This window comes from Puntigrus tetrazona, chromosome 11, assembly GCF_018831695.1.
Source record: "Puntigrus tetrazona isolate hp1 chromosome 11, ASM1883169v1, whole genome shotgun sequence".
NCBI lineage: Eukaryota > Metazoa > Chordata > Actinopteri > Cypriniformes > Cyprinidae > Puntigrus > Puntigrus tetrazona.
The window spans coordinates 20,332,312-20,355,528 of record NC_056709.1 but is presented as its reverse complement, the minus strand read 5'-3'; the positions used below and the strand labels follow the sequence as shown (position 1 = coordinate 20,355,528).

The window sequence follows — 23,217 nt, the reverse complement described above, 5'->3', positions numbered from 1 at the left end:
GGTTCCATAAACAGCTCATCCATACATTAGCATGAAAAATGGAATTTCCCCTCAGCACAGACTGCTTTTTGTTGTAAACTTTGCACACCATAATTTGAATTAATGAAGAAAAAAAAAAAAGCTTAGCCTTGGTTAACAGCATTAATAAATTATGAAAATACTAATAGCTTGACAATTTGGGGTATTAATCATAATTTTGCATCATTTGCATACACTTTGAAAGTGTAGTAATTTACACAAATAACACAGGCTGCTCTTCTCTGACTATTTGCAACTTCTGAATCAAAAACAATTCAATATTCAGTGGGCTAATGATATAACCACTATCTTTCAAACAAAAGTACATTTGATTAGCATTCATTACAATTTGCCCTTTATTTCCACCAGAGAAAAAGAAGATTGCATTTCCAGTGCTATCAACACAGCACATTGTCAATGGACGCAGTCTTCATCCAAAGCACTAGTCTACAGTTTACCCATTTTTAATTTTTAAGTGATTACCTGACAATTAACATCATTCTCTTCATAAATGTCCATACAGTATTAGTTTTTTTTCTTTACATTAACTTCCCTTCCCCTTAAGCAAACAACTGCATCAAGCATTACCACTAGAGGTCTCCATTTTCCAAACTCTAACAACAAAGTGGTTCGATCTGACTTCTGGCTAGATTTGAAACTAAAATGATGACAGGAGCATGCTAGGATATGCCAAGCAAGGCATGTGGTAGGAAGGGATGTCAGGGCTAAAGTAGCGAGGTGCCATCAGGGATTAGGTGTCGATTAATAAATCACAAGTTGCATCAGAGCCACATATTGCTTTATCTAATTTGTGTGGCACAATAGCATCTTACCAGCATCTTAAATATGTCAAACTCTAAAATTATCTATACTGAGAGCAGATTCAGTGACTTCACAAAAGTGCAAGAGCCCATCCCTGAAAGCACACAGTGACATATATGATGGCAGACCGACAAAAAGATGGACAGGGACAGGCATTTATTGACAGTGCAGCTGAGCAGTGTTTTTCATTGGGGAAAATATAAATAAAAGTTTAAGCTGAAGTGTGCAATTCCTAAAGGGAACCAAACATATGTAACATATGTTTGTTAAATTGTAAACAAATAGTATTTAAGTACAGCATACAAGATGTATGGTTTCAATCAGTGTACCTCCAAATGTAAACTGTTTCTTTCTGATTCTGTGCAATATATTTGTGAAATTTACTTCTTAACTTTCAAAATTGTCAAGATTGTTTGTAGACACTAGTTTTTTTTTTTTAAGTGTAGGAATCTCAAGTGTGGCATCGACTTTAAGTACTCAGCTGCACTGTTGTGTATTTAAAAACCAGGCAGACAGAATTTGAGAGAAAGACAGACAGAGGCTGAAGCAGAGATACAGCAGGGCAAGAGTTAGACAGGCAGGCAGTCCGACAGGCAGTCCATTCCCCCATTACCTACAACTGTAGAGTCAGTATCTGGGGTGCCTTCAGTCAACACCACAGGAAAGACAGGAGGAGAAGAGGGGAGACAGGTGAGAGCAAGTCAAAGAAGAAACCAAGCAGTTACGAGAGTTATAGACACCACAAAGCATTGAGAAACAACAGTGTGAAGGAGACAGAAAAGCATTATTAGAAAGAAAGAGAACGACAGGGTGGAGCACAGACAGGAACATCTAATGATTCTGCTCTCAGATTCACTAGCAGCTTACAGAACACAGAGTGAGACGACTCGCTTGCTGACCTTCGTTTGAGAAATGTGGCGACTCCACGGCGTACACTTCTCCTGCTCCGACCTGTGTTCGAGCTGCAAGGTAGAACTTGAACCGTGTGAAGCGGTTAGGCAGATTCATGGTGTACTCTGTCACGTTGGGTGGAAAACTCTGGGCCTTCCTCTCTCCTGTTAATGTCCCGTTCACTGGAAGAGCACAAGCAGAACGGATTGAATAAGTGTGCTAGATTTTTACATTTCATGAAGATCATTTCAGCAGTGATTGGACTGTGCAAAATTCTGGTGCATTCATGATTTTTGTTGCTTTCGAGTAAACTTCTGGTAAACTTGTAACTCCAAGTCAAGCATATGTTATAACAAAGTATCAAGCATTTAAACTAGAAACGTAACAGAAAATATATATTGTCAACAATAAACCCAATGAACAATAACTACAACTTATACAATTATTAATTTCTATCAATTTTATGCATTGCATATTTATATCAAATAAATCATTAAAGTTGAGTGATTAACTTCAGACTTGTTTCTCTCTTTTCTCAGTCGTTTATGTGCCTGGAACTTGAAAACTAACTTGCAAGTTGACAGTATAACAAAGATATTGTACCTTTAGAAAAAACATATGAACTTCACATGAGAACGAGAAGTTTTTGTATGCTTATACACTCATTTTGGAGGTTTCTCTTGTGTATGGTAAGATCACCTGTGTGGTATTGAAGTGTGTATCCAATCAGGACACCGTTTGGCTCTAGGGGCTTGTCCCATTTCAAGTGAACGACGTCTGTGTGCCTCAGAATCCTAAAGTACTTTGGAGCCCCGGGTTCTATGAAAGGATTATGAAAGCTATTAATATTTTGATTTTGGATACAAACATCACATAATTAATGTCTCATGCTACACCACTAAAGCACGTTACAGTGAACCCTACCTCCCTCCTTGGTGTAGAACTCCACAGTGTTGCTTTGTGGTCCCTCATATTCTCTGTTAGCCACAACCATGTACATCTTATATTTGCTATACGGAGAAAGCTCTGTCAGGATGCCAGAGGGCTGTTCTGCCATGGTGAAGAAGCCTTTATGCAACTTTGTCTTGTTCACTTTCAAGCCCTTAATGAGGCTGGCCTCCCGCCAGTAGTACAACTGACAATATGATATGAATACTGAATTAGCAATGGTAGCAAATAAGAAAAATGTTTTTGAGTCAGGCAGGTGTTTGGACACTCACCTTGTACTCTTTAAACTCTCCATTCACAGTGCTGGGGTCCACAGGCACCCAGTGTACATTTACTTTTGTGCTGTTGATCTTCGAAACCCTGAGTTCTGATGGTGCAGCAGATGGTTCTGATTGGGAAAAAACACTGTAAATACAAAAAAGCCCCAGAAAGGGTCATAATAGTGTCCTTAAATAGGAAACGTTAGTACTCACTGTCTTCCCCAGAATAACCAATGACTATGTTTGACTCAGGACTGTGTCCAAAGTCATTGATGGCCTTTATTTTGATCTCGTACGGGACATAGGTGTCTGTATTATGAATAATGTGCTTTGTTCTGGTTGTAGTTATGTTATTCCACTCTTCCTCAGTGTCCTTCCTTCTCCACGAGATCATGTATCGCAGGTTTGGCCCATTTCTTTCTGTATTCTTAAGTGCCTATGAAACGTACATATAGATTAACTTAATAATCGTCACGTCTGTTATTTTATTTTCATCTTCTTGAGTTACTTTAATAATCATGATTCATTTTACCTGCCACATGATCTCCATGTTGTTCTTCTTGCTTCCCCAGCCTTTAAGACCACTCGGCACAACATCAGGAGCTGAAACAAATCATTATATGTTACTAAATAACTGTTTATGCACATTCTCAAACATTTCTTTCAGGGTTTATGGATATTGCTGATATCTTACAGGCTCCGCTGGTCTGATAGCGTGCAGAGGGGAGGCTGGGTTGACTCTGGCCCACAGCATTGATTGCAATCACTCTGAACTGGTAGTTGACAAAGGGTGACAGTTGCAGGTTAACTGAGTTTAGGTTGCCATCAAATATAGACAGGTTCTGCCACTTCCCTGGCTCCCACCTGTCCTCTTCAAACTGGACAAGGAAATCTGTAGTAACACACAATTGGAAAATTACAAAGTCTCTTTAAAAGAAAGAGTTTTAAAGCATTAATGCCTATTGTTGGTCAGTAAACCTACACAGAGAAAGAAACATAAAGGTGCATGATATTGAACATGAAATGGCTGGGAGTCAATCTTAAAAAAGAATTCAATTACTCCATTCATTTGATTCCAGTTAATGTCAGATGTAACAATTGGATGTTTTTTTTCTAGAGATCATGTTTACTTGGCTGATCAATGTGACATGTGTATCTAAATCATGGACAAAGTTCATTCACTGAACTTTGGCCTTTAAAAGACTCTTACGCGTAACAGGACTGTTGTTTTCATTTCCAGGCACCCAGGTGAGTCTAACACTACGTGCTGAAGGGTCAGAGAGCTCAAGATCCTGAGGGGCGTCTGGTCGACCTAGAAGAGAATCAGATAGTTATTAAACATGTTAACTTACACAGTTATTCTCAGAATGTTAGAGTAAGAATTAAAAACAGAAACTAATAGTTAGAGGTTTTAATGGACATTAGAAATAACTTTCCTAGATGCATTACCTGCAGAGGCACTACGATTTGAGGCAGACGAGATGTCATCCTCTATGAGGTAAAGGTCAAAGGTCAGAGGTCAAGGGTTAGTGTGACTATTAGTAGATAAATATCAGAAAAAAGCAGTATAGCTAAAAAAAAAAAAAAAAAAAAAGCAAGCACAACAGTAGCAATATTCAAGCAAACTATGAAACTGTGGAAAGTGCTGTTAAGAGCACAGATCTCTAAGCTATAAAAGTTTATAAAATTTATAAAACGCATAGTTCCAGTACTTGATTCTGATTGGTTGATATGTGTTAGAAGTTGTTGTAAATAATTCTTTGTTTCTGCATCTGTGCTTGCTAACCATTTTGTTGGGACCACAAACATTTCTGAAAAACTACATTGTTTGGTGTTTGGTTTTTATTAATATCATTATATTTTATTAGCTTTTTTCTGTGAAAAATGGCTACATACAGTATGGAACAACCGTTTTATAAAAGCAGTAAACCCCATGAAGCAGTGGTTTAGAGTGAATTTAGAATAGCTAGGGTTTTTTCTGCATCACGCCTAACAACGCCCCTTAGCTGTAATGCATTAATTGTAAGCCATGGCTTCCTGGGGCCTATTGCTTGTTTATTAACCTATGGATATGACATGTGACTGTCACGCATGTCCATATCCACTTAATATCTATAAAATATATTCCTAGCCATTAGCAACATGAGTAAGGTGAATAAAGGAGGACAATGTATTGTAAGATACATGTGAATATATGTGTACCTGTAACTGTAAGGCGAGCTGAGGCAGAGTTCTCATCTATCTCAGTTTTGGCAGTGCATGTGTAAGTTCCTGCATCTTCTGGATTGACATTGTAAATAGTCAAGGTCTCATCATCCTTTCTTATCCGGCCACTGAAACATACAGGAATTAGACGTCAAGTACAGGACATACAATATCATTCAAAATACTTTTTTGGAAAGAAATTTATGCAGTTTTTTTTAGCAAGGATGCATTCAATTAAACAACAATGACACAATCTAAACCCTTTTAGATTGTTCAAAATATCATTACAAATAAATGCAGTTATTTTTGTACTTTCTGTTCAACAAATTCTTAATGGTTGATAATAAATGTTTTTGAGGCACCAGATCAGTATTTTTAAAATAATTTCTGGAGAATCATGTGACATTGAAGAATGGAGTAATGTTGCTGAAAATTCAGCTTTGCCATCAAAGGAATGAGTTATTTTAAAATGTCAAAATATTAGTGTTTTAATGTAAGATACTTATTTAAAAACAAAACAAAACATAAAAAGCAGTAGTGCGTATATATGAACTTATTCAGAGTTGAACATAGTATATAAATGTAGTTAATAGAGCACGATCTTATTGATTATATTATGTAGGTATTGTTATAACATTACCTCCAGCTAAAGCTTAGAGGCTTGTCATCTTTTAGCCATGTGACCGTAACAGGAAGGGAAGAATCATGTTTAACTCGACAATCAAAGCGAACTGTGGTTCCTTTGGATTGTGTGACATGCTCAGGTGCCCGCACCACTCTTGTGGGCTCTGAAATGAAGCACAACACACACACAGAGTAAATGAAGGCATTCATGAACAACAATGTAATATGTTCTCTTTAAAAAATACAAAAAATATGCATATATTTATATAGATTCATGTTTCTCGTCTCACCTTTAACCTCCAGGCGCACTTGATTCTCCATCTTGCCCAGAATGTTACTGGCAACACAAGTGTAGGTGCCTTGGTCTTCTGGTCGGGCTTGTTTAATCTCCAAAGTACCATTGTTGTACAACTTGTACTGACCACCATCCAGACCACTGCCTAGACCATTCTTAAACCTGAACACACATGCAAGATATATTCATGTCATTTTTATTCTAATACACACACAGTTAAGACAATGGAAAATGCCACAATTTCCACAAAAATATATAGCAGCAAATCTGTTTTCTATGTTGATATTAATAACATTTCTTTCTCAGCAAATGTAGCACATCAGAATGATTTCTCATAAAAAATGATACTGAAATTGTTGCATTGCCTTTGCAGCAATAAAGTACATTTTAAAATATGTTGAAATGGACATAAAATAAAATATTGCTAGGTAGTTTTTATTAAATAAACACAACCTTGGTGAGCATAAGATGCTTCTTTGAAAACATTTAAATATCTTACAGACCCCAAAATTTTAGCATATAATGGAACGTAAGCTTACCAGCGCAGTAAAGGAAACGGTGAGCCAAAGAAAGGACAGTCAAGGAAGGTCCTGTTGTTTTCAATGACTTTGATCAGCTGGTTCTTTGGACCTAGCATGCGTGGTGCCATGTCTAAGAAAACAACATTAACATATCACAATCCCGCAACCTCTCTGAAATATTTTAATTAACGCCTCCAACGATTCTTACCAAGGATGTTGACGAACGCATTGGCCAGTAAATAACCATGTTCATTGGATGCGTTGCATTGGTAAACTGAGCTGCTGCCAATCTGGACAGAATGGAACAGGATGGTGTCGCCAAGAACTTGCCGGTTTGGGTTCGCTAGTGAACCTGAAGTAACACAAAGAGCAGGAAAAAGACAGATGCATAACTCCTGTGTTATGATTAAGACTGTTAAAGTCAGAAAAGTAACGGTTCTCGCTTTTACTACTCACTTTCAATAGGTTCCCCATTCACCAGCCACTGGATAGTGGGTTTGGGGTTGCCTCTGGCTCGACACACTAATCGACCATTCTCATCGGGGGCAAGCACCAGATTGGTGGGCTTATCTAGCCAATACGGAGCAGCTGTGAAGTGCAAAGAAAATCTTAAAATGAAAAAGAAACGGTATATGAACAAGATCCAGCAATTGTCTTTTCTCTCGGCTCACCTTTGACTTGGACTTCAACCGAATGGCGAATGCTGCCAATTTTGTTGCTGGCCATGCAGACATAGTCACCGGAGTCTTCCTCGGACACATTGAAGAGGCGTAGAGTTTTACCAAAGTTCTCGATCTTGACTTTTTTGGATGGGAGGTCTGCTCCTTTTTTAATCCAATTAATGTTAGGAGAAGGGCTGGAAAAAAAAGTAAAGAGAGCAGATAAAAAAAGAACAGAACAACACTTAATTGTAAAAGAGAAATCTAATAACTAATACTGATTTATATAGAGCTTTAGTTAACTGAATATGCTGTATAACCCAGTGTTGTTATTCTTAAAACCCCCCTGTGGTGAAAATGAGGTTTACAATGTGCAAATTAACACCAATTTTCTCCTTAAAAGTGGGGTCTACTACAAGGAAAATTTGAAACGGCCCCATTTCCTAACATTATAAACATTTAACCAATCTCGTCAACATGCTGGGTGATACTTTTCATTTTATTTTTGTATTATGAAAATCAGTTAACTGAGTGAAAGTGGAGCAGGTCTGAGGCTAAGGGTGTAAAGTTACATTCAAGCCATCACATAAAGAAATAATTTTCAAGGGGAAAAGCATTTAAATATGTCATTTTGATAAAGATGAGTAATAAGGGATGCAATTAGTGACTGCAGTTAACTATAATTATTAGGAATAGTTTTCGGTAACTTCAAATAAATTCAAAGCACTAAAATGACCAAAACTGTGTGCAAATGTTAAATAATAATAATAATATTAATATCAATAATAATAAAAAAATATATATAAAGCCAAAATATCAAGAAAGCACAAATTTAAAGCACTAAACATAATAATAATTTATTATGAAAATTGAATATATAAAAATAAAAGCTAATTCTATGCTAAGTACTATAGCATAATATAAATAGAACTACCGTAACACTTACACTCCAGCTGCTATACACTCCAGAAGAAGCTGTTCCCCTCGAAGCACTATCTTGGAGCTGGACAAGCCCCTTGGAGACAGAAAGGTAGGCTGGGTTTCTGGTACATTACGTGCTGTGGACAAAAAAAAGAGAAAATTGTTAACGTGCACAAAAAGACACAATGGTTTGAGAAGCGACTTAAAATTGCACTGTTATGGATTATTGTTATTCAACTCGCAAATTCTACATGAATATATAAACACAATATACATACATTCGCAAATGTAAGAGACAAAGTCAGAATTAGCTAATTATCTATTTTCTTAATAAAATGTATGACTTTATTAATTATAAATGTATAAGTTATTAAGACTTTATTTATCAAAATACTTTTGTATAATTTGGTAATATCTCTATTTATTTTAACAAACAAAAAAGAGGCAGGCTAGCAGTGGTAAGACTTGTTACACATAACCAGTTTAGAAATATTCTTAGAATTTCAAATAACTGTGTCTATTTTCAATCTTCAGTGGCACATGATTCCTTAGAAATCATTCTAAAATACTGATTTTATGTAAAATTATTTCAAATTGCATAGATACATAAATACATAAATGCATAGTCTAAAAAAAAAAGCATCACAAGAATCATAACTGTAATGACAGACAGATGGTTAGACATAAAATCCTGGTTATGTGAAGACAGACAATCTTCTCCCTCAGGAAGACTTGATGAGCATGGCAGTATTAGTCCCTATTGTAATGTATATAGCAGTAAGATTAGCTCTCAGCTATTAGCATCTCGAGCAGTGCTCTAGGAGAGGGAGTGACAACAGCCTTTGTTGGAGACATTAAGTGGGAGGACAACGTCTGGGAGATTAGACTATGAAGCTGCCAGGAACACATGTTTCACACCACTGTCACGTGTGTCTGTGGTGACAGCAGTGCCAGTTCCCTGTCAGTGCTACCCCACAATGCCCTGGTGAAGACTATACAATCGATTCAAGCGACAAGATCATTTTTAAAAAAGCTTATGTCTGTCAGTGAACCCTGATCCTGACGATATTGTAAAAGGGATATTTGAGTCTCAGTCTTGAAATAAATACATATAAATTTAAGAATGTTTTTGCTGATTTCTTTAGAACATTTATTAAAAATCATAGAATTAAAATAATAAAGATAAACAATATTTAAACAGTTAAGTAATGATACATCATGGTAAGTAAAAACAATACAAAAATATATATATTTTTTGTAAAATGATTTTTTTTTATCGATTTGATTACTTGTAATCATATATATATATATATATATATATATATATATATATATATATATATATATATATATGCATGTCTGTATATATATATATATATATATATATATATATATATATATATATATATATATATATATATTAGTGCTATCAAACTATTACAAAAATAAACGTTTTTGTATACATAATACGTGTATGAATGCTGTTTGTTTGTCAAAAGGTTACATTTTGCCTATTTTTTTATATACTCAGTTCTACCCTTAGGCCATACCCGTGGATACATATGTGAGGATTTGCACATGGTTATCATTGGATTAAAGTGGCTGAAATTTTAATGAGCACCTCTTGCCTTTTCCCTAATCTCCTTACTACCATTTCCATATCTCCATAATAAGCAATATGATTAGGATAATTAAAGCAATTACAATCGAAATTAGAATACTGTTACTTCAAACCATGATACAAATTTGCTGACCCCAAAACTGCTTAGACTAACGTATTAAAAAGAATGGTGTGTGATCTAATCATGAGTGGTAAGTTCTACAGTCTATAAACACTATGCGGAACATCTTTCTGTACATTGTATATTACATAACAGACACATCTCTGCATTTCCTCTGCTGTACAGTGTATGGTTAGAAACAGTAGCGCTAATTCAATTAGTGCCGTTTTACAGAAGCATACAGATAAAAGGCTAGCTGCATGTGGAACTCACCACCATACGTATCAGTGGAGTTGAGAAATGTGTCATTATATGGTTCCTCTGTGAATAAATGGCAGTTTAATTAACATCCAAATACAGAAAAAATAATAAAATTCACCCAATTTCAGCCTGGAAGAAGAGAACAATTTAAGATGAAAATGGAAGATGGACAGTCCTTTAAACATTTTATTTAAACCGTGATAGTAATCAGTGAAGAGTGTTATTGTGCAAAAAAGAAAGCCACCACAGATAAATTTCCATGGTTATACTACTTCCTCACCACTAGATGGACCACAATATTTACATATAACTTGGACAGCAGCAAAGCAACATATCCGTTACATTCAATTAAAGATAACAAATGATCCTGAAGAAATCATCACTCACTTGTTTGCACTTTAAGGGTATATGGGTTCTTCTGTTGAATAGTGTGTGTGAACTCGAAGCGAGCGTTGCAGCTGTAGTCAGTGTTGGCATCTCTAGCCAGAACATTGGAGAAGAACAAGTCACCGTTCAAGCCCATTGACACCCTCTTGTCCTGCATTATGGGCATAATGGCTGTGAAGAAGAAAAGAGATTCTTGACTAATTTGTTCATCTTAATTTGACATGCAATAGCCAACAGGCAGCAGAAGCAATGATGCTCAAGATGAGTGTGGGAATCACAGAAGCATGATCTTCTGGCCTGAAACATCACAAGGATCAGTAAATGTGTCAATCAAGGGAAGGAGCAGTGAGATGAAGAGATGTTCTGCAGTAATAAACAAGGAGTCTAGATTTAATAACATAGTAGTTATGGACTTCTACTCAGTAATGGATCTTATTTCATGTGCAAAGCAGTAAGTATATATATAGGGAATGTGATTAGAAATATAATATAATATAATAGTTGAAAATGTACATTTAGAGTAGTGCTCATTTCCACTATTGTAAGTAGATCTCTAATTATTAATATTAAAAAATACTACTGATTTAATTGCATTGTTGAATGTAAACTTTAGCAAATTCAAAGAATGCATATCTATTTTTATAAAATGTTGTAGCATCTTAAGCAATTAAGTTCTTAGTTTCATTTTTAATATATTTAGACAAAACAGTACAGAACTGTAATCATTTTAATCAGGCTTTATACGTTATTGGTCATAATATATGCCAAATAATTAAAACAACATATTAATTGTTCTATTAAAACATGTCTCCTAAGCCAGTTTAATATGCAAACTACAGTATAAAAGAAAAAAATTATCTGGCTTAGAAATTATGAATTGGCTTTTTCTCTTAACATGGCTTATTATGCGAATATAGCTACTGAATAAAATTGTTTGTTGCCTAACATTTATGGGAGGCAATATTCTTAGATTAAGTCACTAGTCATAACTAAGTCCAAAATGTGGAAAAAATGTTGAAAAAAGTCATAATCATTAGCTTTTATGTCTATGTTATGATTTACCAAACATGTTTTTCGATATAACAGTGTTCATTTCTGACCAATGTACATAGAAGGGAGCATCCAGGGATAGTACAAATGTCTTCCTCATGGAAATGTGTATATACTGTGGAAGTATTTAAGCTTTCTCACTATCACTGACACATTTCAAAAGAGCCGTGACTGTACTGATGACAAACACAGTCAAGATGTTTGATCAGTGCTTTGTAGCGCGTGTCTATGCTGTGCGGCTCCGGGTTTTTAAAATGTCTCAGTGCCATGCTTGTTTCTGCTCTCTCAGCTTTTCGTCAGGTAGCGCAGATTCGCATACATGCACTAGCTCAGCACTAATGCAGTAACGGACACTGCCGTGCAGAGGGCACAGACTGCATGACTGAGAGAGTGAGAAAGTGTGAGACGGAGCGAGAGGTAAAATACAGCATGTAGGTGATGACTAAATGAAAAAACGACGGAGAGGAGGCTTTAGGTTATGAGATGCGATCAATTGCAGGAAGTGATGAGCAGCACTCACAGCTGTCCATCCAGAAGGTTTCAGGAGGGGGGAGACCAGGAGGAGGGTTGCAGGGCAGGACGAGTGATTCCCCCTCACGCACAACCACCGGCTCCAGAACCTCCTTCGGCCACAGCGGAGACTCTGAGCAATGGAGAACAGTTTACCAGATTAATAAATATATAAAACATAATTTACATAATTTAATCTACCAGGGATAATGTTGTTTGATTCATTGTATGGATGTTACTTTTACAGGGATAGGTCATTCACAAATGTCACTAGGACTTTCTTCTTTTTCCTTTTCGGGACCGAAACTATAATAAAGCTTCTTAAATATATCTTAAAGATGACACTATATCACCAGTTTTCTAAAAGAATCCAAAACAAATCCAAATTCAACTAAAGACGTCATTGATATTAAATTACACTGTTATTTTGTAAACTTCATTGTGTAAAATTTGAATATGAAACATGATTTTCAACTTTAATCTCTCAATACAACTTTATTCCCATAATTTTTTTTTATGTGGCACTAAAACGTGTATATCGTATTTACAGAAGAATGAAAATTTACTACAGAGCAAGTCACATGAACGACTTTTATAGCACTTTTGTCTGTTTAGTCAACAAAATCTTATCTAATCCACATATCTAATATGGGCAACATTCGCATTTTGAGTAAACTATATCTTCACTGAGAATTTGCATTATGTGTGTAGTGTGTAGATGTTGTGCTTTGACAAAGTAAACCAGCCCTCACTTGACACTCGTAGTAGGATTTTGTTGGAAATCGCTGTGCCAAAGTCATTGGAGGCGAAGCACTGGTACTCTCCTTCATAATCTTCCGGTTTCCCGCTGCTTCTGATCTCCAGTGTTCCAGAACGACTCCGCATGGTGACCCGTGGGTCCTTCCCCACGTTAAAAAACTTCCCATTCCTCCGCCACTGAAACCTGCACAGACCAGTTACAAACAGGACGTGAGCCAACTTGATGCTGTTTATGTAATAGGTCCACTAAATAAGAGGATTTACACACACAGCAAACTGATAGCAGCAAAGACATGAAATGCCATGAGATAGATAGGAAATTCCAACGATAGTGAGGAGGGTTTCTTCCTAAACGTGCATAAGCACAGTGTGTGCAACAAATAACAAATGTTGTTTTTTGATGACCCTAAACCTTCAATAAGAAACTGCACATTGCAATTGCAACAAATACACAAATGTTCTTTTTAGCAACATCACATGACCCTTTAAAAACAAGTCCTCATTCTGATTTGGATGTATGTCTCTGTCTGATTGCGACTAAAAACTTGCGTGCTTGGAGTTGACCGGGTGCCATCTAATAACCTACTGAATATTCTGTGAGCGTGAACGCTAAACTAAGCGTATTATTAGACCACAATGGTTTTGCGGACCGGCCCGAGTGGAAGGTTTTGTAAAGCCCAACAGACCACCAAACAAAAACAGGCACTCTGAATGGCCACACTGTGTTGAGCTGGTCAGGCCTGCTTTTCACAAACAAGAACAAGGGACTGGAGCCAGAGTGAACGCTCCTGCATATCTGATGGCATGAGAAGGGTACAAGAGGGAGGGAGGGAGGGAGGGTGGACAAAGCTGGTAGTGCCACTGTCAGGTTGGGGCATTGGGTGTCACTCTCAAAAATGTGCTGGTCTTTGTCATGCCGAGACTAATGGTCGTCAGGTTTAATTAGACAGCGACAGCAGAGGAAGAATGAGAGACAGAGAAGTAAACGTATACAGTAGGAGTTTGCTGACAAACTGGAAATGTAAAAGAGACGACAAAAAGGACGAGCAGGACGAGATGGTACAAAGACAAAAAGGTTTCATCCATTCTCACGTTGGCACTGGAGTCCCCTTGGCCTCGCATTCAATGATGATGTTATCTCTGGGGTCCACAATGTAGTCCTTTAGCGACTGCTTCACAATGGTGGGGGGCTGTTTGACTGCGGAGGGAGGGACAAAGAGACGGTCTTATCTCACCAGCACTGAGAAGCACTTAACTCAATGCTATGTATACATATGCAAGTGCTGCATTTCTTGAAAAATGGTTGTTCGATTCACTCCCATGGTAACATAAAAATATAAACGCAATTAGCACAGGCAAGGAGTGACAGACATACAGTACATCAGATCATTTATTTTTTGTTAATTGCATGTGTACATGATAAATTGTTTGGTCATTGTGTCGGGTTCTGGAACTAAAGATGCCAATAATTTTCTCCATAAGGGAACAGATTTTTCAAAATAAGATATGAGCCTTTTAACAGAGTTTGATTGCGTTTTATTTTACAGTCCTGTTCTTCATTTATAGTAAACAAGAACTAGGTACTAATCCTGAATTTGCTCCATGTAGTTACCTTATATTACTGGTAAATATGTACAATGTAAGTACATTTAAGTGCACACACTGTAGAAGAAAGTGCAGCTGAGTATATGTTTTTGGTGAAGCATCTATTTTTTTAAATAATCATGTTAAACAAAACTGTAAGGGTCTCTCTAATCAAATGAGTATAGTATACAGTCTGGGAACTTTGCCTTTTTGGCTACTTTCCAATTTTTTTTTTTACTTAAAATCAGCATTTGTAGTGCTGTGCTTTACCTTCTAGCTGGTTGATTTGGTTCATGGCTTTTAAGCCACAAGATTACTGCTCTACTCCACTTCTAGCTGGCTCAGAATTGTATTCTGGCACGACTAACAAACCCCTGAAGTAATCCTTCCCTTCAAAGACATGGCCTGCCAAAAAGACATGCTCTTGGGCTTACATTAGAATATTAATCAGCTTTAATAAATGATAGACTTTATAATTTATCTAGAGTAGCACAGTGAACTTCTGTGAGCTCTCTTGAGACTGCATTTGAGGGTCTTTTCAATGGTTTTTCTGACCCGTATTGGCTCTATCTGTAACAGCAATGCAGTAATAACTCTGTTCTTTAGATTTCAGACGTGATAAGTTTTGTTGTAAGCTCTATTAAAACCAGCCGCTGATTTAATGAACAAGTTAATCTGTGTTAATGAAGCACTTACGCTCTTGCTGGATCTTCGCTGTTAGTTCCAAGAGGGGCGGGTGAAGAGAACAACAGTTCAGTTGTGTTAATAGTTAACAGAGAGTGAGGAGACGTGGCCATGATGATAATAACATTTACATTAATTTATTAAAACTGCTACTAAACTACTGTTAGACAAAAGACAAAAAATATTTTAGTTAATGGCTACTAAACAAATATAACTGCTACAGTTATTATAAACATAACACTAATCTACTTTAACATATTAACACCAAAAATAGCAACCAAACACGTAAAACTTACCTGTTAATGTGCCACCAGATGAATGACGCAGAGAGGGAAGATAAATTTTGAGGGAGAAAAAAAAACATAATATCAAAAATACATCACTGTCACATTAGCAAATTGTAATCGGTACATTTATCATCCCCATATGGCAGTATATTTAATCTTCGACTGTCTTTGTCAGTTTGTTAAAGTGACAGGCCTTGAGGGGGGTTTCTCACATTCGATAATAACCGCAATCAATGTGATGTATGTTCTCAGAAGAGTCAAAAATGGCTTTTGTGATTGTGCTTTGCTAATTAAAGGAATATGACCTTCATCTTCAGGTTATAGTAGAAAGTACCCATGTGTCCGTTGTGCTTTTCATCAGATAGTGACAGGTGCATCTCTGGCTCTGTGCCATTCATCATCTGACATCAATCATAGCACATGAGCAAGGTCACACGGGGATCGGTCGTCATGAGCAACATATGTGTTAGTGTGTGTGAGCGCATGTGTAAGGTCAGCTGGGAGCCGATGACACCGCTCGTCAATAGAAATCAGATTTGGGGAGGGGGTGATATTGGGAGTGAAGGATCATTAGGGAGATAATGGAGAGATGCCAAGAGTCACATCTTTAGTTCAATTCATCTTTTAGATCAAAGGTCTGACGATTATTGTTCATACGTGATAACATTTGTTCATATTAGCTTAAACCAAATATAAAGTTAAGTTACTGTAAATGTTTAATTGTTATACGGTTATCAAATCAAAGCTGAATTTTCATAATCCATTAGTCCAATTTTCTGTGTCAGATTATCCTTAAGAAATCATTAATATTTATTAATAATATGCAGATTTATTATCAGTGTTGGAAACAGTTTTTGCTGCTTGATATTTTTTCCACATTCTTTTATGAATAAAAAGTAAAAAGAACAGCATTTATTAAAAATAGAAGTCTTTATCATCACTTTTTATTAAATAAATATTCCCCTGAACAGTACTGCATGTTTTTACAATAGATTTCTTTTTTCGCAGTTTCCAATATTGATAATAATGTCACACTGAAGACTGGAATAATGCAAAAAATTCAGCTTTGCTTCACAGAAAAAAATAGTTTTAAAGCAACCAATAGCAACGTGGTAAATTGCAATGATATTTCATAATATTGCAGTCACAATATTACAGTATTTTTGATCATAATAATGAATAAATGCAGGCTTTGTGACTTTCAAATGAGCAAATACTCCTACTGTATATATTGCACAATATATTGCGCGATATATTTCCCAGCCCTATTCTACTGGTCACAAACATCTTAAATGTAGTGTATATTTATGTATTCTCTATCCAAACAAAAGGTCCTTGTCCCTTAAAATGCTTTTTATGGTGTGTGTAATATGGAGTATAAGCGTACAAAAGAAGACACAACACAATCGCTAATAGTGTGATCAGATGCTTGTCATTTTTCAGTAGCCCCTGCTGCTAAATACATTCAGAGAGGTCAAGAGGTCAGAGGGGTATTATGAAGTGCTCAGGGACAGGATCAGTGCTCCAATTTTCTCTATCTACACAGATCAATAGAGATTCACACAGACGGGCCTATAGTGAAAGCTGGAAAAAAAAGGGGGAGAGATGATGCAAAAGACGGAATGCGAGAACAAGGGAAAATGAGAAAAAGAGAAAGGAAAAGCGAATGATGGCGTCTTGGGAATACAGGCGGAGAAGGGGAGCTGGGGAGGTGCTGACAGCCCCTGGTCAGGCTGAATGTCTTTCTATTGTTGAAGCTAGAGAGCACTGAGAGCCGCTGGGGTGTCTCGCTCTGTATGAGCTTTCAAATCATTTTTCATGAGGGTTTAAGCCAAACCTGGATGGCTATTATTAGAAGGAAACTAAAAAAAAAAAAAGGAGTAAAACAAATACAGTTAGACGGCAGAAGGCGGAGTGGATTTATTGGTTTCTTTGTTTAAGATGCAGTTCAGACAGAATGGATTTTCCTAATTTATTATGTTGTATAAATAGTAAGATCGTGATATAGAGCACAGCTTATAGCAGAACAGCAGGAATGTGCAAAACTACATATTTTGAAAATAGCTGACTAATCTGTCTAATGTGGAAGTGAGATTATATTATGTGCAATAAATTGTTTTGGCAAAGCACTAATGTTCAATCTGGATCCTGAAGCAATACCAGCTGAGAGGCACTATTACAGTTTAGGATTGTGTGGTTGTTGTTCTTTCTAAATAATATTATATTCGTGTCTATATGAAAGCTTGTTTAAAACTTCATACTGACATGAAAATATATTGCAAAGTCGTATATTGATATCACACCTATGATTTAATTAAAAAAGGCAGAGCAATAACCCCATTACAGCCTCAGAGTGGTTTAAAAAAACTCCTCAAAAACACACATTAATGCAGAGTATATAATTTATGTTGCAAGTTGAAGTGGCACACTGTGGAGGTCTGAATATGTGTGCATGTTTGTGTGTGTTGGGGGATGGGATTGTAAATTACTGGCCTCTTGTGTATACTATAAAATAAATTTTCCACTGGAATAAAATGATATATAAAAATATGAAATGTTTAGTTTTATGTGCAACATTTAAATTTCATACTTATAGAATGTTATCCATGACACCATATATATATATATATATATATATATACACACACACACACACACACACACACACACACACACACACACACACACACACACACACACAATAACACTTGATATTTAAATTCTATTCAAATTTTTAATTTCAATAATGACTTACGGTCCAGTGGTACTTCGATTGGAGCCACCACCTTTGAAAGCAGCAAGATTATTGACAACACTGCTAGTGCCGCCCACCGCTCCTGCGTCCACATCTCTCTCCTCCAATTGACAGTCCCCTCCCGTCCCAGGTCCCTACTGACTTACTTGCACACTTTTAGATGCGCTGTATGACCTGTAAAAAGGAAAAAAAAATGCTTAATAAGGAACTTACTCCACATTACAGTGACATTTAGGAGGCGCCGCCTTCCTTCCAAAAAGCACTCCTAATAGAGTCCTATGCATCCACAGTTTGCAGGGAGACTCTTTAATGCTGAAATACGCAATTTTAAGCATGTACTATGTGCCTGCTGCGTTCCCGAGTAATGCAGGCGTGGGTTGTGCATGCGTGGAGGTTTTCAGCTGGCCTACATTTGCAGTTGACACGAGCATTCCCTGGAGCCAATGGCCCTCTTACAGATGAATGCGGCATCAGCGCATCACCACACCTACACAACACCATGCAAACCTCCAAACCAGGAAGAAAAGGATTCTAGCTGGGCACCGAACCCCAAAAAACGGAGGACGGGACTGTTATATAAACCACTGAGGTCTGATAGCAGATGTTAACTCTTCTGGTATATCTGTCAAATACTGCTTTCATAAAACTGACAGTCTCTCCACACTGATTGGAGGTCAGCGACAAACTCTTCCCTGCAGATACCATCTAGTTCGAATAGATGATCTTAGAGTCATTATGTAAATGAGCAGCCACGGCACTGTAATTCACATGCCTCAGGTGGTCTGGGTAGCAGGATTCTATATTATATGGAAAAATTACAATTTTAGAATCATTGGTTGGAGCCTTGCTCTCTTCGCTCTACTGAACACAATGAGTCTGAAATGATGGTTTTTCAGCATTCTGCTCTTGTGGCTTCTGTGTAGTTCGATTAATCAGATATTACACACTGTATGTTCTCTGTCAGTGTGAAATGTACTAAACAGATGGAAAAATGAGAGTTGGATCAAGTGAGAAATTCTTTCATCGCTCTGATGTGATCATTATCAAATATCCGCACACAAACCATCTGCTGCATGGGTTAAAGTACCTCATCTTCCCTAGGGGAAGACAACACATGCCAGCTCTTCATATCATTCAGTCAAAAAGGGCTAAAACTGATTATAAAATGAAATAAGCTGGACAGCGAGGTGTGGCTTTACTTGTCCGTGTCAGTCAATCAAATCAAAGAAGACGGGCTTAACTGTTAACAAAAGCCAACCATGAATTACAGCACAAAGCTTCGGTTTTAATTGTTACGTTTTAACCGATACATGTATTGTGTATTGTGTAACTAGTTCACAGGCATTTTCCAGATCAAAGCGGTCATCCTTATCTCCTCGTTAGTGGGGACTTTGAAATGAGCAGGGCACATGCGTGACATTATTTAGTTTGTTTGTCAGCTGTGATAAAACGATAAGCGTTTCATGTTAATTAATTGAACAGCGTTTGAACATAAATGTACATTAATACCACCAATACAACTTGAAAACCCAATAATAGATAAATCTGAGGTGAAAAAGCTACTTATTATTATTTTTTTTTTTATTATAGGAAAAGCTAGAGCATTATTTAAAAATGCAGTTACTAAATAGTTACACACTTACTGTATGTGAAAGGAGGAGAGTACACAAAAAAACACAGTGAACTCATATTAAAAATGCCCTTCAACCTGACCATCATACTCATCATAACAGAGTCCAGGTGGCTAGAAAGAGAGACAGTCTGAGGCCTGGAGAGAAGATGGGCTTCAGCCAGAAACAATATGCCAGAGAGGTCACTGTCAGCCCAGGGACCCCGGCATCCTTTTATTTTTTCTTCAAACTCTTTCAAAGAGCCTCTTCAGGCTGCCAGGAATCCCAAGCACAATTACAGTATCCTGCTAAATTCTTTTACTACTTTGATGTCAAGGTAAAAACTTGCCATAAGTCAGATACATATGCGTACAAGCAAATCCATGCATTTATATAGCAAGCATGCCTCCAGGAAGAAACTCCTCCGGCAGGAGTTCTCTGGCACGCTCAGCTGTCTGAGAAACTCACAATATGTTGAATGTCAGTACAGTTATGATCTAACCAAAAAGACTGGAGGAAATCAACAGCATTGCCAGTCTCATCCCCTATCATTCTGAGGCTTTTCAGTTCATTCCCAAGGAGCGAACTGAAGTTCACATCTGATGAAATGCTTTGTGCTCAGTGAGCTATAGTATATTGAGATTACAGAGCAGCATGTGTCAAATTCTGCTTCTGTGACCCGAGCAATGTGAAGACAGGATTCATGGCACACATCCTAGACAGGGTGGAATAGGGTTCGCTTCCTGCCAAAGGCCAGACAAGCCATGTTTAGTCATTCACTGAGTAGCAATATTTCATTACTGTCTATAATACATACATACAGAAAATATGAATAACATAAAAGTAATAGCTTATTAATTGACCAGGAACATTGACGGTTGTCTGACTGTTGACACAAGCAGCTTTATATAACCGAAACTATTAAAAAACTATTAAAAACCGAAAAAATTAAAAATTAAACTATTAAAAATTACGCTAATTGAAATAAAATGTGAAAATATAAACAACATTAAAGCCACAAAGAAATGTTCTTTAAAAAGTAATAAAATGACAAAAGCACAAAAAAATGAAATTAATTCAGTCTGTAATTTTTTTGCCTTTTAGCCCGCAAGTGATATTCAAGTCTGTTGTATTTGTTAAGAAAGGAAAAGTATAAATACATATTTACAGAAAAAAGGAAAAAAAAAATGTCATGGCCAATAAGAAATATTTACCGATTTAAATTGACCTGCTACTGCATTAGCAAGTTAAATTTGGACCTTGGTATGCACTTCAGAAAAAGCATCACAGCTAGACCCTATTAAACTCTAGCCCTTAGTTAAATTATTGTGAAATTAGACCTCACCTTTAATTATGTTAACACCAGCTCATCAGCTGCATTCTGGGATTCATTAATGCCATATAATTAAACAGCTTATTTGCATGAAAGTCTAGATGCATCCATGTTTTGAGTTAGTAGACTTTCAAGTTAGTATCCTCTCATCAACAACCAAAAAAAAATAAATAAATAAATAAATAAATTACAGCAGAAAAACAGAAACCTGTTTTAACCCAAATGGCTTGTTAGATCTGGGCTGAGGGGAGCGATGTGGGCTTCAGCATCATTTACAGCATAATAATTCTGAAACCCACTTGAGCTCCATCAGAGCAGGTAAGTGGGCACACTCTTCAATCGTTAATGGTCACCGCTAACACAGCTCATTAATGCATGATGACTGCAGCACCCACTGAAAGGCCTTATTCTGTGACAAAAGTGACACATTTCGAAAAATTTCAATACGCTTCATATGTAGGTGCAGTAAAAATTACGGATGCACTGAAATTAAACTTTTTGGCCGAACCTGAATAAAACGAAACACTGGAACGAAGCGAAAACCAAAAACGTTTTTTTCCATTTAAAATGTCACAAATTAAATAGCCAAAATGTGCCTTTTACTGTTTTGTCAAAAAAATCAATAACAAAACTACGATTTAAAAATATTTAAATACTAGTACACTAGTAACATTTTCAGTGCAGATGTGGACGTTGAACCCTGACTAAAAGCAGATACACTGCAAGCTTGTGCAGCAATCCAATGGTTTGCTGTTTATTTACTAATTATTTTGCTTATTTTGCTTTTTGCTCTCCTCGAATTCAATCATCATACAGTAATCGGCAACAGCCACCCTTACTCTTCTCATCAGAGACATGAGATGCACAACTAAACTTTCTCTGTTAGAAATATATATTACAATACACACAGAGATATATATATATATATATATATATATACACCACATCCAAGTCTTCCAGTATAAATGCTGTCTAAATGACCATCAAAACAACTTAATGATGCATATCTCTGAAATAAATTAAAAACTAAATGGCATTGTGAGGTCAAATGTCCTTGGTGTCACTGTAGGTTGAAGGTCTAGCAGTCTGGGGTTTCATCTCTCTGTCTCTCTCTCTCCATGTCCCTAGTGTGCTGATGGTAGTACAGCCCCAGGCAGTCTTCTCAACCAAACACACACACACATTACCCATACTCCCACTCTATAAATACTCACATGGCCATCAAAGCCAATTACCCTCAGCAGAGCCGTGCGTCTCTGCCCCAGACGCCCAACTCACTCCTCCTCAGGCCCCCTTCAGCACTGTTCTTCACTGAGACAGATTCTGAGGATGCTGGGCTAGATGCCCCCTACAGCTGTCACTTACACACACCATATGCATGTTTTAACACTCCATTATCAATAGACGTTAAAAAAAAATGTTACACACGTTTTACCTGAGGGCATGAGAGAGATTTTCCATAATGTCCTAAAGACAGTGTTGACAACAGAGTAAGTACTTATATATGATAACACGGATCGTTCAAAAAGGCCTTCTGATACCAAAAATTTAACCAACATTTAAATGAATACATGTACTAGATAAATATTGTAATATGTTATAAAATGGCTGTCTAGAACTGATTATGATTGGTCAACCACAGCATTCCGAGGTTAGATATTTCTCTGTGGTGACCAATAATTGTTAAATGGTGTTTGACTGATAAAATAAAAAAAGAAGAAGAAAAACATAAGATTTTATAAATATTGTAATGAATTAGCCCATAACATTAGTCTCTGGAAAATGTGACTGATAATTTTAAAATTGAAATATTATAAAAATATTCCAGCTGCAGAGCAATCAAGTATATAATATGTACTTACACAAAATGGTTGGAAATTTGGGAACTTTCAAGGCTGATGACGGCAGATACTTCTAAGACCTGTAGAAACAAAACAAAAAAATATTTTAAGATCATTTCTGGACATATGTGTGTGTTAGATTCATTTATTATTATTGGTCTAATTTCAGCTTGCGCCTACATATGGATGGTTTTTAATAGAGAAAATCACATAGAAGCAGAACTCTTTTAGTTTGCTGTGCTCTATCTGTAGACATGATAGGCTTTAATAT

At 36.7% G+C, this 23,217-nt stretch overlaps 1 protein-coding gene across 21 annotated transcripts in view; it reads right to left on the bottom strand.

Annotated features, from left to right (window-relative positions):
• nfasca (neurofascin homolog (chicken) a) overlaps positions 1 to 23,217 on the bottom strand; it is a 71,208-nt gene that overhangs the window by 19,882 nt on the left and 28,109 nt on the right. For 10 of the 21 annotated variants that reach the window (XM_043251795.1, XM_043251796.1, XM_043251797.1 and 7 more), the window contains 26 exons: positions 22,968 to 23,026; positions 18,163 to 18,336; positions 15,133 to 15,150; positions 13,945 to 14,050; positions 12,846 to 13,036; positions 12,104 to 12,226; positions 10,534 to 10,704; positions 10,159 to 10,206; positions 8,190 to 8,301; positions 7,256 to 7,440; positions 7,041 to 7,172; positions 6,793 to 6,936; positions 6,603 to 6,714; positions 6,059 to 6,225; positions 5,785 to 5,932; positions 5,142 to 5,272; positions 4,389 to 4,430; positions 4,150 to 4,251; positions 3,634 to 3,831; positions 3,472 to 3,542; positions 3,153 to 3,375; positions 2,952 to 3,067; positions 2,656 to 2,866; positions 2,431 to 2,550; positions 1,740 to 1,913; positions 1,454 to 1,483 (listed from right to left, as the gene is read on the bottom strand). In XM_043251795.1, the coding sequence (XP_043107730.1) occupies positions 1,454 to 1,483; positions 1,740 to 1,913; positions 2,431 to 2,550; positions 2,656 to 2,866; positions 2,952 to 3,067; positions 3,153 to 3,375; positions 3,472 to 3,542; positions 3,634 to 3,831; positions 4,150 to 4,251; positions 4,389 to 4,430; positions 5,142 to 5,272; positions 5,785 to 5,932; positions 6,059 to 6,225; positions 6,603 to 6,714; positions 6,793 to 6,936; positions 7,041 to 7,172; positions 7,256 to 7,440; positions 8,190 to 8,301; positions 10,159 to 10,206; positions 10,534 to 10,704; positions 12,104 to 12,226; positions 12,846 to 13,036; positions 13,945 to 14,050; positions 15,133 to 15,150; positions 18,163 to 18,256 (3,169 nt within the window). In that variant the 5' untranslated portion in view covers positions 18,257 to 18,336; positions 22,968 to 23,026. The remainder of the gene's footprint in view (positions 1 to 1,453; positions 1,484 to 1,739; positions 1,914 to 2,430; positions 2,551 to 2,655; positions 2,867 to 2,951; positions 3,068 to 3,152; positions 3,376 to 3,471; positions 3,543 to 3,633; positions 3,832 to 4,149; positions 4,252 to 4,388; positions 4,431 to 5,141; positions 5,273 to 5,784; positions 5,933 to 6,058; positions 6,226 to 6,602; positions 6,715 to 6,792; positions 6,937 to 7,040; positions 7,173 to 7,255; positions 7,441 to 8,189; positions 8,302 to 10,158; positions 10,207 to 10,533; positions 10,705 to 12,103; positions 12,227 to 12,845; positions 13,037 to 13,944; positions 14,051 to 15,132; positions 15,151 to 18,162; positions 18,337 to 22,967; positions 23,027 to 23,217) is intronic. The other 11 variants (XM_043251809.1, XM_043251811.1, XM_043251803.1 and 8 more) reach the window with 9 other exon arrangements.